Here is a 13,984-nt window from a genome sequence, read left to right as displayed (position 1 = left end):
AAGATTATTATAATGATTCCTTAAGAATTAAACTTATAAACATGCTGACAAACAGATAATCTATTTTGTTGTTTATTCACTATTACCTACTCTGTGTGAGTGTGTATGTGTGTCTATATATAAAATCTACTATATGCTCGTTAGACTTACACTGTGCATACACTATGCATACACTTGCTAGCCGAAGAGCAGTTAATTACAGCACAAACTTGCAGGGCTGCCTCAGGATCTGTCAAAGTAATGAGGAATAGTGTCATATGAAATATGTTCTTCCAGTGTTTTGTTGAAGAAATCGGTAATTGAGGGTGAGGGCTTCTCACATGCTTCTAGGAAACTACTGTGTATTCCTTGACGATTTCACTTTGAGGCATGTTTTTTGGAAACCAGGAGGATTTTGGTTTTGTTATGTCACTCTGTTCAAATTTCTGAAGGATCTAAACAGTAGCTTTCATGTCTCCTGAATTGCTGTTCTATGTAGATATTTCTTAGTTAATCTACAAAGACTTCTTTGATATTTTTTTTCTCCTCCTTTCAGTTACTATTACTTTTATTATTTTCCTCTTAAAACCTTCCATGTTCCTCTAAGAATATGATTCATAGAAAGTAATAAATTGCTTAAGTGTCATTTCTGAGTCTTTCTGTGCTGATTTCATGCAAGCAGTAATTTCAGCCTTTCATATGGTTTGTGTTGCCATATCTTTGCTGTCTGTTCTCACCTGCGGTGTTTTCCACTGGTATTGCCTTCCAGCTTTCTTTCCCTATGTTGCTGGGTCTTAAACTTTCTTCCGAGAGTAAATTAATTGGCATGGTTTGAAGTTGAATTTTGCTGTTACCTTTGTGCTGCTTTTCCTTTTTTTTAATACACCCTGATTAAAAGCTCATTTATTTTAATGGGTATCTCCTTTTGATATAAGGAGTCTTTGCCAAAAATTTTCAGCCGCTATCTACTGTTTGTCTACAATTTTTTATTTGCCCCCAGTTTTAGTCCTGAATTTTTGGTATTTGCATGCAAGGTAAATACGCTGGCTTACAGTGATGGTCAGTGAAGAAGATGCACTTGTTCCCTTGCAGATCAGGCAGGTTTCTAGGGTTCCCTCTTAGTATCAGCACCTTGTTTCACTGACATATTTGTTCCTCTCTCCTCTAGCAGGCTATAAACTTTCAAAGAACCCGCAGTAGATACTCTGGTTGCTAAAAGTCTGCCTGCAGCCTCCTGGGACCAATCTGGCTTAGTGTTTACACTAATGAACTTGCCACAGGAAAGTAGGAGCACTGATGGAATTTCATTGATGGCATGAAGCTGAGGGACTGAACTGATACAGCAGAAGCTGGGGTTTTGATAGAGTAAGACCCAGATGTTCCTGAGGCCTGGAGTAGTATAAGACAAAATTAAGTTATTTGAAGTGCACACATGCAAGGAGTTGCTAGCTATAAACATGTTCTCTGCCAGAATTAAATAGTGAGGAAAAGGGCTCCAATGTGCTAGTTGATCACACAAAGATTGAATCACTCACTTATTATGAAAATGCAAATGCAATCCCAGGATGTACCAGAAGTAATTCTAATGGAGATACGCAGCCTATGGAAAATGTTAACGCATCGGAACCCTGTAGGTTCTCCTCTGTAACGCTGCATGCGCTTACAGCCACTGGCCATCATAAAAGGTAAATTTTGTGGTGGTGTGGAGACAGACTGAAACCTTATCACACAAAAAGAGAGCTAAATTGCTGGATGTTTTTATTTTTGCAAAAGGAAGGCTGGGAGGAGGAAGGGCATGATTGCTGTTCTCATGCTCACCTGATGCACTTTCAGACAGCAGATGAGCAGACCTGTGCTGAAGTTAGCAGCCATGCTGTCACGAGCACAAAAAGTAAGCAACCTGGCCACGCTTTACTGTCGCCTGGAAGTTGGGAGGTTCCCAGCTATTAGGAGAAGGAGGTTTTTGGATGGTATTCCAAAATTGACAGAGCGTATTTGTGTGTATCCCAGTGACAGCCAAGTCTCTGTGGTCCAGAGCGAGTGCTGCAGTATCTGATCAGAGTGAAAAGCAGCGTGACACAGGCAGAGAACGGGCACTGGAGGACATGATGTGTGTCTGTCAGGCTGGGCTGGGCTCGGCTGGGCTGGGCTCAGCTGTGAGGTCCCTCCAGCTCAATGACATAGGTTTGCAGAGCCTCATGGCTGATTGGTGCTCACATCCAGCTTTAGGTGGGCCCTCACCAAGTCACTGGGCTCTGTCTTGGTGTCACTTCCTGAGCGAGGTTTTGTGTCCCTTCAGCTGACTGGGGCCACAGTGTAGTCAGATCAAATGTTTCTGCATCTTTGGGGCTGAATTAAGGGTTTTCCCAGACCTCTGGGGATCCCACAGAGAGCCGAGACCTACATGGAGTCTGCTTAGGTCCAGCACACCCAGAGGGCCTCCCGTGTGAGGCTGATAAAAGCTTGAGCTGATCCTGGGAGCAAAAATTGTGAGTGCTGGTCCTGTGTCCCCTGGCACTTGTGCAAAGAGATTGTTGAGGCTCCAGAGGTGAATTATCGTGGAGCCAAGCGGAGTCTGGCAAGGGCTGTGAATTTGAGCTTAGAGCTGCACAAAAGCAGCTACAGCTGTTCCCGGTGAAGAGCTGGCCCCTGAAGACAGAGCGCGGCATCCACGTGATGCTGCCTTTCGTAGCAACCCTGGGCCTGAACTGTTCCTTTTTGTGTGGCGGGGATAAACTGTGGCACCTGGGCGTGCTATCTACAGAGTTTCAACTGTACTTTTAGGTTGGTTTGATCTATGTTTGAAAGCAGGCACGGGAAGTCTGCAGTTGAGGATTAATTAACTTAGCAAAAGCCAAGGTCCTTTCAGATATCCCCTCATGCCCCTTCCTTCCCTCCCCCAAATGCTTCTGCACAGGGGGTAGTGGGGTCTCAACATCTCTTTATATGGGGTAGAGAATTTTTACTTTCATACCTACTGTTTTCAGGCTGGTAGATAAAATTGTCGAGGATTTTTTGCTTGTTGGGGTTTTTTACCCACTTTCTTTAAAACTTCTGACTTTATTTCCCCCGCACCCCACTACCTACATATCTGTTATGAGATGACCAAGGCTCTTTCCTTCCAAAAGATGAAGTGAAGAAAAAGAAGTCTTGACATACTGTTTTGTACCTGAAAATAGTGAGAATGCAGGAAAGAAACAGATCATCTAATGCTCTTGAGCATTCACTTGAGCCATAGCTTTTGTGCTATGAAAGCGTTAAATCACTAGTTTTCTTAACTTGCATTTACAAGAATTTGGGCCTCAGGCAATTAGTTGATGTTTGAGAATGGTTTTGTTGATATGCTGTCATCCTCTCTAGTATTTCAAAAGATTTTTACATTAATATTCTATCTGCCCTACAGGTTATTCTGACAAAAGGAAATTCACAGTCTTAGACAAAATCTTTCAGTCGGTTGTATCTTTTTTTTGTTTGTTTTGTGGGGTTTTTTTGGTTTGTGGTTTTTTTTTTGTTTGTTTTTTTTTTGTTTTGTGTTTTGTTTTGTTTTAATCCTTCCTCTTCTGTAGGGAGAGGCTTAATCAAGTTATACCTAGCCTATGTCTCTCTAACAAGTGTGTTAAGTATGTATCTTCAGAGGTAATCTTGAATAACATGCAGCTAGCTGATAAAAGGAAAAAATGTTCTTTCTTTAATAGGGAAGTTCAGAGAGCTAATTTGTATCTGAATGAATGCCCTGCAGATAGCCTTTGCCCTGAGCTCCAGGAGAGCCTCTTCTCTCTGGCCAAAGACCTGACTGAATTCCTCTTGGACTCTACGTCTCTCTCATCTGCAGCGTCCGACAGGTGCAACTGCCTCCATCCGTCTAAATTTCGGTTGCGACTTGTCTCCACTCTTCTAAGCAGTGATCAGATACTTGATCCTAAATTCATGGTGTCATTTTGCACTGATCTTGTGGAACCAAGCTCAGTATTAAACCAAGAATTTGACTTGCACAAACGAATGGTCTTTTCTAAATACACTGAGGTGCGGGAGAAGGATGGACTTCACAACTCTAGAAGAGTTATATTCTGAAGCCGTTTATTGTCTTGTCTGACTCCAATATATATCATAATTTTCGCTTAGTCACTGCGCACACACTCATGATTGGTTACAACTTGTTACACACACTATTGCAATTGGCTATATACAAAATATCACGCGCTGTCCACGCGCCCCTCACACAGTCAGGATTGCTGCTTGCAGGTGTTCCTGTTTTCCTCGCTTCTTCTTAGTTGTTTTCCACAGCTCCTTCTCCTCAAGGCCGAGCCGTGCAGATATCCAGCTGTTTACCAGCTTCTCAGTGCCACAGCTCCTTCTCCTTAAGGTCGAGCTATGCAGATCAACGCTACAGCTCCTTCTCCTTAAGGTCGAGCCATGCAGGGTGATCCCAACACTGAGGCTACGCTGTGCTTTAAGTTATAAGTGTGAGCACCGCATTTTAAAAGAAAGGTTGTCATTAATATGTTCCTCTTGGTTTTAACCAGTATTGTTTATCTCTGTAAAACAGATACTATAAAAAAAAATTTAGTGGAAAAATGACGCATACTACTAATTTGGAATAATTGTCTAAACATTTTTGTCAAAACTAATGACGACACCAATCTTTAGCTTTTCTCAGCAACGCAATTAAGCAATGCACACTTGGTAAAATAACTATTGTTTCTAATTTAGCAACTGGGAAGTGATTTCCTTTGTTCTTTGATATTTGATCTGAGGCAAGTTTTCTACTGTTGTCAGTGGATGGACTCACAGGGTTCTTGTTCAAAGGAGCCGTATTTGTTCTTAGAAGTGGGACAACTGTTTTTCATCTCGGTATTTGTTCCTATGATACTAGCCTTAAATGGCTCAACTTTCATTGTATTAATGTTCTAAATGAGGAGAAACCTCTGTGCATGTGTTAGTTTTACATTGCTCAATTATTATGATTCCTGTTCAGGAATTATTTTTTAAGCCTGTGGTTTTTTGCACTAGCTTTCAGCTGTATTTGAACTATCGTAGAAAAATTCACGTCTCTTGCGTCCAGCTCAGAGTAAAACTACTATCGGGATCAAGAGAGACACAAAATTCAAGTAAAATGAATTATTGGTCTCAGAAGGTTGACTTGAGCACACTAAAAGTAGAAAAGGAGTCACAATAATCATATCTTTTAAGTCTGGGAACTTGGTAAATTTGACAAACTGTGATCTGTTTCATCAAACAATTAAAAAAATTGTTAAAACTGTTAAGCATCAAAAAATCAAACTACAGTGTGTTAAGAGGAAAAAAAAGGTTTTGACAAATTAAGCCACGTGTTGCGAAATCTTCAAAGTGAGTATCACACATGTAGTAGAATCCTTTTAACTAGCTTCTGTTCAGGGATGTGGGTTTATTGAGCTAGTTAAGTTTGAGCAATGCTGTGACAAGTGATGTTAAAACCATGCAAGCTCTTGGGTAGTTCTTTCTCTGGCTAGGAGTTACTGAATATATTATATGATTTGGACACCATAGATTTTTCATATATGTGTCAATGCTGCCCAAGTCATTAGCAGTGCTACGATCATCACTGCTGTATTCAAAGCTAGAGCTGGGGTGGTATTCTACAGAATTTCAGACAACTCTGATAAGATTCGCTATGATCAGAAATACTTCTTTTAAATAACCTCAAATATTCACCACACTTTTTCATTAGACATTTAATGATTGTTGGTCTTCTGTCTTGTCTAGCTGTAGAAGAAAGACCTTGAGTGTGAAGAATTCCTTTCCAAAGTTCGTGCAAGACTGCTCTATATCTTTGGTGGATGAAAATAGTTAACAGGGTTTTTCCTCTCTCATTCCTTTCTGACTGCAGTGAGACAGAATACGTTTCTGCAGTCTGTATGGGAGGGGTATTTCAAGTGCAGAGAAGGGTAGAGACCTTGGCTTAAGGTTGGTCTTGCTCGCAACTTTGATTATTTCTCGATCCTTGCATCTTCTAAAATGTTTCTGTAAGCAAGAGACTATTTTGGAGTCTACATTGCTTCTGCTGTCACTGAAATTACCTACTTTCTCTTACCTTTTCAGATCTCAAAGTTTGCCTCAAGCTGTTAAACTATAGTTCTGTGGGAATAAGTCTGAGTTTCTCATAATTTCAATTTTAGGTGTCTTAGGGAGTGCAAAAAATAGATTGCACATTCATGCAGTCTGAGTAATAATCTTACGCTTAATTGGGGAAATATTTAGAAGCATTCCCTGGGCATTTATGGGAAGTCTGTCTCATGTTTGTCTTTTGAGAGAAATACAACAGTAATTGTTTAAAGATCTTAATTTTAAAGCTCAATATTGGTTGCATCAAATCCGATTAGAGATTTCTTAATACTGTATTGCTAATTCGTACCTATTCTTCTCTTCCAGTCCTACTCAACTATTTACATTTTGGTTTGAAACTTTGAGTTCCCTCTGTCTGCTGTGATTTTGAAATCCCCACTCGTAAAAAAATATCTGAGTTCCAGACTCACAACTGGAATTACTTTGGATTTATAATATTAGTTACATTAACAATGGTTATTAATTACTAAAGAAGTTAGAGTGATAAAAAGTTACCATTTAATTGATGCAAAATTAGTGAAATACTTGGGTCTTTGTCATCAGTGCTTTTCAAAGTGAAACTCTTGTGTCAGCAGCATTGAAAGTTGGCATTAATTCTTGTGGACTCGAGGCCTGATTTAACCATAGTTAAACAGCACGACAGTGCAGGTTTGGCTGTGTGGGTAGGGTGTAAAGGCTTTTAAAAGTCTCCAAGGGCTTTTCTGGTCTTCTGAAGTTAGAAAATAATCATTGTCATAGTGTGGAGGGAAGATTCTAGTAGGGCGCTTAATATGCTAGTTGCAGTCATGTATTCCTTACATCCAGATGGCTTACCTTCCAACGACTGGCTAATGTGTTTGACCAAGCCACTCAGCTCCTCTGTAATTAGTTTTCTCTGGTGGAAAATAATCTCATGTTCCTTGAAAAGGAACTCCTAAAGGCTTGTGAAGTGTGTGGATGCCCCAACAGCAGCAATAGGCATGTATTTTGTAATAGCTGTAGATGGCGTTAAAGCTGGAGTCGTTAGGAGCTGTTGCTTCTTTCCATTCTTCAGGGTATGATGCAATATGCAATAGCATGCAATTGGAATGATTTCAATGAATTAATAATTCAGGTTAGTGTATTAGTTTGTGGTGATATATAATTTCAGACAACGTTCCTCAGCAAAGCTTGTGACACTTTTCCTGCAGTACCCTTGTGTCTCAGCTCGGCCGTTACGGTTTGGATAGGTGGGCAGCTACGTGGATTAAAGAACCCGTTGGATGGTTGGCCTCAGCGGGTTGTGGTTAGTGGGTAATACTCTACGTGGCAGCCAGTAGGTAACAAGCGGAGCCTGCGGGGGTCTGTCCTGGACCTCTCCTGTTTAACACCTTTAGCAATGACCTGGAGCAGGCAACACAGTGCACTCTCAAGTTGGCAGGTGACAGCAGTCCAGGAGGCCCACTGGATGTGCTCGAGGGTAGAGCTGCCAACCAGGAGTACCTGGGCAGGGTGGAGGGATGGGCCTGCAGGAACTTCGCAAAATTAAGCAAGGACAAATGCCAAGTCCTGCACCTGGGGGAAGGAAGAGCTCCTGGAGGGATACAGGCTGGGGCCAGGGGGGCCACAGGGAGCAGCTCTGCGGGAAAGGTCCTGGGGGTGCTGGCAGACAGCCAGGTGCCAACAGGGGCTGTGCCATCTCCACCCTTGGAGGTTTTCAGGACTGGACTAGGCAAAATCCTGAGCCAACCTAGTCTGACCTCATGGCTGATCCTGCTTTGAGCCAGAGGTTGGACTTAAAGACTTCCTGATGTCCCCTTCGACCTGAAGTACCTTATCCTGTGCTTCTATGACTGTTCCATTTCAGATTTTAATTTGAATTTGGAATTTGCCTTTGTAATGTAATTTGTATGTCTAAAATGTTACATGCTTAGTCTGTTCTATCACAAAGTCAACTAACACTTACTCTGTGTGTGTGCGTGTGTGTGTTTTAGTGTTCCATTAAAAAAAAAAAAATCTAGGCCTTTACCAAGCTCAGATTTCAAAAATAATTGTTACAGCACAAGTGCTATTTGCATTTCTATGCTTATTACTGGTTTCTTTTGTGCTTATTTCTTGTGTAAACTTGCCACATGATTAATACACTTTTTTTGTTTCAACAGAGGGAGAATATATCAAGATGTTCATGCGAGGTCGACCAATCACAATGTTCATTCCTTCTGATGTAGAAAACTATGATGATATTAGGACAGAGCTGCCTCCTGAAAAGTTAAAACTGGAGTGGGTGTATCCTTGATATGAGTAACTACTTGCTGTTCCCTTTTCGTCTTGTCTTGGTTGTTTTTTTTTCCCTTTAGAATCTGGTCTTGTGTTTTCCCTGTTCAGAGATAACTTACTTAAAAGTGGGGAAGAAAGTTCAATTTAATATAACAATTGAAATGGTTTGTAGCTAGTGTGTAGTACGACTTTAAGGTGCAAACTACGTAGGCACAGAAAAGCTGTACTTTTTCTTTGTTTTGCTGTTGACACTAATTGCAGTTTATTTTTAGTGTGAAAGAAAGTGTCTTTGGAGATTTAGAGAGTTTCAAAAATGTCCCTCTCTGCCTCCCAATATATTAATGTAGGCTTTGCGTTCAGGAACATTGTTAGTTTTCAATCTCTGTTCATTTTTAGGAGGTTTTAGAGCTATGAAAGATACTGAATTTCTTGTCCTTGCCTACGGAGTGAGGACTGCAGAAGCAGCCATCTTTTGCACTGCTGCTGTGTTTCAGCTCCAAAGCGAAGGGGTTAACTTCTTGGAGACTAGTTTTCATTAAACGCATTAAATAAATTTATCATTTGAACACTGGAGTTGGTGTGTGGCTGATGACAATTCTCCAGGCTTAGTAGATCAGACATTAAGCTCATTATAAAAGTTGTGCTTCTGCACACATTTGGGTCTTCCTGTCACCCCCCGTCCCTGCAGATTCTTCCAGTAAGCTGTGATTGTATAAGTAACTTTCTTAGTACTTCAGTAAAATAACATGTCTAGGCAGCACTTGAGTTGCTGTAATAATCTCAAGTTTGATCCTTCTGATGTTGCTGAAAGCAGGAAGATTTTTAGGAATGTTGATGATACACTGTCATATGTCAGGATATGTACAGGCAGAGGCTGCCCGTACCTCTCCCAGCATATCTGTCCGTGACTGAGGCACACACATATTTTAAGCCGCTGCTTGTAACTCGCTTTAGGAAAGAAGTCTTCTCTATTACTTTTCCTGCCTTTATTAATAAGTAGATGTTTGAAACAGATAATGTTTGGTACTTTGTTATGAAAATCAGCTGTGGAGCTCATGTCCTCTGAACTTTTCAGTGAGACTGTGGAAACTTAGACCGTAAAGGAGGAAAGTTTTCGATTAAAAGTCTGACTGGAAGGAAGAGAGAGCTCTTACTCATGCTTTTGCAAAGTGGTGTCCAGCTTTCCTACTGTCACAGCTCTTGGGTATTGATGCCGACACTCATATGACTGTGAGGTGAATTGGGTCAGTCACTGATCTGGCTAAAATGTAATCTTTTTTTGCAGAGTTAACTTTCAGCAGGATCAATTAATTAATTAGATTTGCGCCACAAACATGCAAGAGCTGGAACTGGCATACTAGTAGAAGATCAGATCTACTTTTTCATTAGTAGTGAGCAGTTTGGACTGATGGAAACTGATCATGAAATCACACCCTCAGTTAAGTAGGTGCAAATCCCAGTGTGGACACACTTATTTAATGTCCAAGGATCTTAAGTTCAGCTTAAACCAGTTTCCTGCTAAGGGCTAATTGAAATGAAATAAATCTAGTCTGAACAGACTGTCCGTATGTTTTTGGAATCTGTTTAAGGAGATATCATCCTAAATCAGACCAGTATAGTTATGAGTGTAGGGTATCTTTTGGATATGATGGTGAAGAAAACAATGAGGAAGAAGCAGTAAAATTTATGAGGGCTTAATACTGGTCTCTGTGAAGTTGCACAAAATTCCTCTTCAGTTTTGGAGACAGGAAGATAGAGCAGCAGAGGATCTTGTACTTCATGCACAGGTTTAGTAAGGGGAAAAACGCTGCACACCAGCTGTAACTTCCAAATATGATGGCAAACTGAAGTCCATACACCTTATTAAAAAGGCATGGGGACAGTGTTTCACAGAATATTTTAGTAATGTCAGTGTTTTGCAGCTGAAAGGTCAATTGAGCGTTAAACTGTTCAGTCTGTAAGTTTTGTTCTGAACACCTTTAATTCTCCTGCCTTCTGGATTATTGTTTATAATTGAGTTTTCCTTCGATGTTACTGTTTTGGAAGATGCTGATCAACTATGAACAATTTCAGGGCAAGAACTGAAGGGTTCTTGGGATGGGTTTTTTGGTTGGGGGTGGTTTTTGGGTGGTTGGTTGGTTTGGGAGGGGGGTGTCCTTTTTAGATGAACTGTGTCCTGCAGGTATATTCAACAACTGATACCCAGTACTGTAGATTCAAGAGAACATGCTTAGCTTTTGTCTGCCTGGCACGTTACTGTCAATCGAAGAAACACCTAAGCTGCTTGGCAAGATAAAGTAGCTCGTGGGGAAGTCTGAGCTCTTGACTGTGTCTGGTTCCTGAATGATTTAATTTGAACTTAATAATTTAGTTTGGGTATCCCCGCTTTGTAGCGCAATCTTTCCTACTGCACTTCAGAACTGGTTAAAGCATAATCTGGCATTCCTAGTAATAGGGAAATGGGCTTATTTAGGAGCTACAGAGGTCACAGTCAGTGCTGCTTTTGACAGGCAGAGACTTTATAGAATTTCTCCCAGTGTATAGTAGCTCAGTTTCTGGAGGGTGTTTCTGACTCTGTTTTATAAGTTTATTTTTAGAGCTAGTGCTCTGCTTTCTAAGAAGAATTGAAGGCAGTGGTAAATATACTATTGAATTCTGGTGTACAGTGGATCACTTTTCATGAGGGCCATGGCTGTTCTTAGCCAATTAAAACAAAAAGGACCCCAAAACTAAAAGCTGCTGGACATATCAAATGTTGTGACAAAACAGTAGTTGGTGAGAAACGTTCCCAATATGAAAACAACTATCTCTGAATTTCCCTGGTTGAAACATCAGTCTCATTGAAAGATTAACACTGAAATTTAGTGGAAATTAAGCATCAAAGTTTTGTTACTCCTTTTTCTGTAGAGGGACAATTATTATATTAATGTATCTGCTGCTTTGTTCTGAGTGTGTGGAGGAGGGAAGAACTGCTGTGGAGCAACAACCCCTCTCGTTTTCTCTCAAGATTGTCTGGGATGGATAATGAAGAAAACAGAAGTTTTCTCCCACAAAAGTCTGGTTTTTTACATGCTCCTAGAAAACATGCTCTTAGAAGATGCAGCCACTCTCTGGTACTGTATTATGTAGGAGGGGTAAAGGAAAGGAATGGACTGAGGAAATGTAACCATTTTTGCAGCCTCATGAATGCCAAAGCTCAATGATGGATGCCAAAATATTTAGCTTCAGCTTTGCATGGTAGACTGCTGCTGTGGAAAGGCCTGTTTGCGTAAATCATCGATACTTTTTTAGGATGAATGTTCAAAGATGCCAATCTTAATAAGTCCTTATCAATACACTCCCTGTTATATGCAGCAGATAACAAGATCTGTCTTTCTCCTCTGAGAAGGTATTTAGAATAGCATTCTTCATACTTCAGGATAGAAAAATATTTTCATTGGTTTGCAGCCCATCGTTTTTGAAAGTTCAGTGGTCTGGTTGTTTTGGTTTGGTTGGGGTTTTTTTTAATGAAGGGCCGTTCTGGAGTTTCTTTTTGTTCCATCGGTGTTTAAAGAAAGTGGAAAATTTAGTGGGAAAGTAAATAATGATGAAGGAGGAAATGAGGCATCCTTTTTTCTGCCCTCAGCATTGTGTTGTATCAGCATTTCTCTCAATATCATTTGCTAAGCAAGCCAGTGAATAATCTCTGCTTCAGGGGAGCCATTGTGTTCTTCCGTAATAAAGGGAAGACAGCAAGATATAAATCTGTTTTGGTTTCTGTACTGTTAAGAGGTTTAATTGGCAACTGAATCCAGTGTCCCTCTTTGAACCAATATTTAGTTACAGCACGTGTTTAGTTTTTCAAGTGTTCCCATGGTATAACAGTCCTGTGGATTAATGGGACTACAAAAGAGGAAAGGTAGTGCAGTGGGAGGATTTCAGGAGCGAGGGGGTGGCATTGGGAAGCGATGTGGTAGAGTTTTTGGTAGAAAGGTAACCTTCTTTTCCAAGAAGAATAGATGCCAGGCTGTCAGCTTAGGAGATGTTGGTTTACATACTGTCAAACTTGGACTACTGCCCCTGCTTTCATTTGTGAGAAAGGGCCGGCTTCTTCCCTCCAGCTTTTTCTCCTTGTGGGTTTTTGGCTTCCTTTTATCTTTCTGATTAACTAGGACCTAAGGCTGGAATCCTTCAGCTAAAGTTGCTTAATGTATTTCCCATATTTTCCTTGCTGTTGCAGGTGTATTAGTTGGCATTGAAGTGGGGAGCTCTCTGAAGTGCAGGACATAACAGGAAAATTGTATTTTTTTTGAGGCTGCAGAGCTGCAGTTAAAGTCTGAGTTATGATGTTAATTGTACCTAGTGACCCTGGGAACTGAAATACAGGCAGCCAGCCACACTAATAGTCTAGGTGAAGAAAATTGTACCTGTTTCAAAGAAATAATGAGTTGTCATAACATTTGATTAGTGCTAGGTTGGTTCACAGTGTGTAAAACTTACGAATGTCGTTAGGAGTCATGCAGGTTTCCTACAAAAATCATCCCTTTTATGGGTTTTGGGTAGATGTGGATAGAATATTTTTCACTATGTCAGTTCCTTTTGAGTTTTGTTTGTTTTAAAAATACTCTTAAAACATTCTAAAGAAATATTTCCTGAACTTGGCAGCTGCTGTGCAGAAGCTTGCCTTTTTCTGAAGGGCATTAGGAATTTTCACACGCTTGTTTTAAAAGGCCAAAGGGAAGTAATACTCTGGTGCCCGGGGTGCAGGTGCTCGGCTCAGTTGCTGCAAAAAATGTTAAGCCAATACAGCAAGTCCTGCTGTTACCTAATGAAATGTCACATGGGGATTTTTTTTAAATTGACAACACTGTATTTGTTTTACTTCAGTGTGTCTTGTATATGTTTTATTTTTAACATCAGTGAACATCACTTTTTAAAGGATTTGGTTTCCTGAAGTCCAGTTGTGTGGGGTTTGTTTTGTTTTGGCTTTTTTTAAACTTTGTTACTGAAATTGTGCTATAGTTCCAAAGGAAAAACATAAAGGACATTTGCTGACATGAGAGCACCCAGGAATCCTTTAAGGGAGGAAAAAAAAAGTTGTGTTTTAAGGTTGTTGGTTTTTTCTGGTATACAGTGATTATGAAAACCTTGACTTTAAAAAAATATATGCATAGATATGGGTATCGTGGAAGAGACTGTCGAGCCAATGTTTACCTCCTTCCTACCGGAGAAATTGTATATTTCATAGCGTCGGTGGTGGTACTTTTTAACTATGAGGAGAGAACTCAGCGACACTACTTGGGTCATACAGACTGCGTTAAATGGTTAGTATATAACATTTGCATGTAAGTATGTGTGTGATAATGCAGAAATGTATTTTTTTATTTTCTCCTACTGTATGTATGAGGTTGTTAATGTCATCCTAATTGTAGTTATTTTCTGTTTCATCAGTCCCAGTAGATTTCACTGCAGTAAATATTGCACGAATGAACGGTGCTAGGGCAGTCCATGCTAGGTTAGGGTTTCTGGTTTAAATGTAAAACAATGAGATACATAGACAATCTAAGAGTGCCAGATTAGAGAAGGGTTCTTTGTGTAAATTATTCTAAATAGATGTCCCAGAAATTAAAAATTGTTTTCAGCCTAATTTTAAGTCTGTGATTTACAGGCAGCATAGCAAAGGTGTAGT

The 13,984-nt window shown here is 40.2% G+C and overlaps 1 protein-coding gene across 1 annotated transcript in view; it reads left to right on the top strand.

The window, feature by feature from the left end:
* Window positions 1-3,545: 3,545 nt before the first annotated feature.
* The window catches only part of EML4 (echinoderm microtubule associated protein like 4), a gene marked incomplete at its 5' end in the record, with an annotated part of 29,650 nt that continues 19,211 nt past the window's right edge, over window positions 3,546-13,984 (top strand). Inside the window, 3 exons of the mRNA XM_010293970.1 lie at window positions 3,546-3,656; window positions 8,194-8,325; window positions 13,470-13,619. Of these exons, the coding sequence (XP_010292272.1) occupies window positions 3,546-3,656; window positions 8,194-8,325; window positions 13,470-13,619 (393 nt within the window). The remainder of the gene's footprint in view (window positions 3,657-8,193; window positions 8,326-13,469; window positions 13,620-13,984) is intronic.

This window comes from Phaethon lepturus, unplaced genomic scaffold (genome assembly GCF_000687285.1).
Source record: "Phaethon lepturus isolate BGI_N335 unplaced genomic scaffold, ASM68728v1 scaffold12719, whole genome shotgun sequence".
Taxonomy (NCBI): Eukaryota; Metazoa; Chordata; class Aves; order Phaethontiformes; family Phaethontidae; genus Phaethon; species Phaethon lepturus.
Note: the sequence above shows the minus strand (reverse complement) of the source record. Positions and strands in the feature narration are given on the sequence as shown.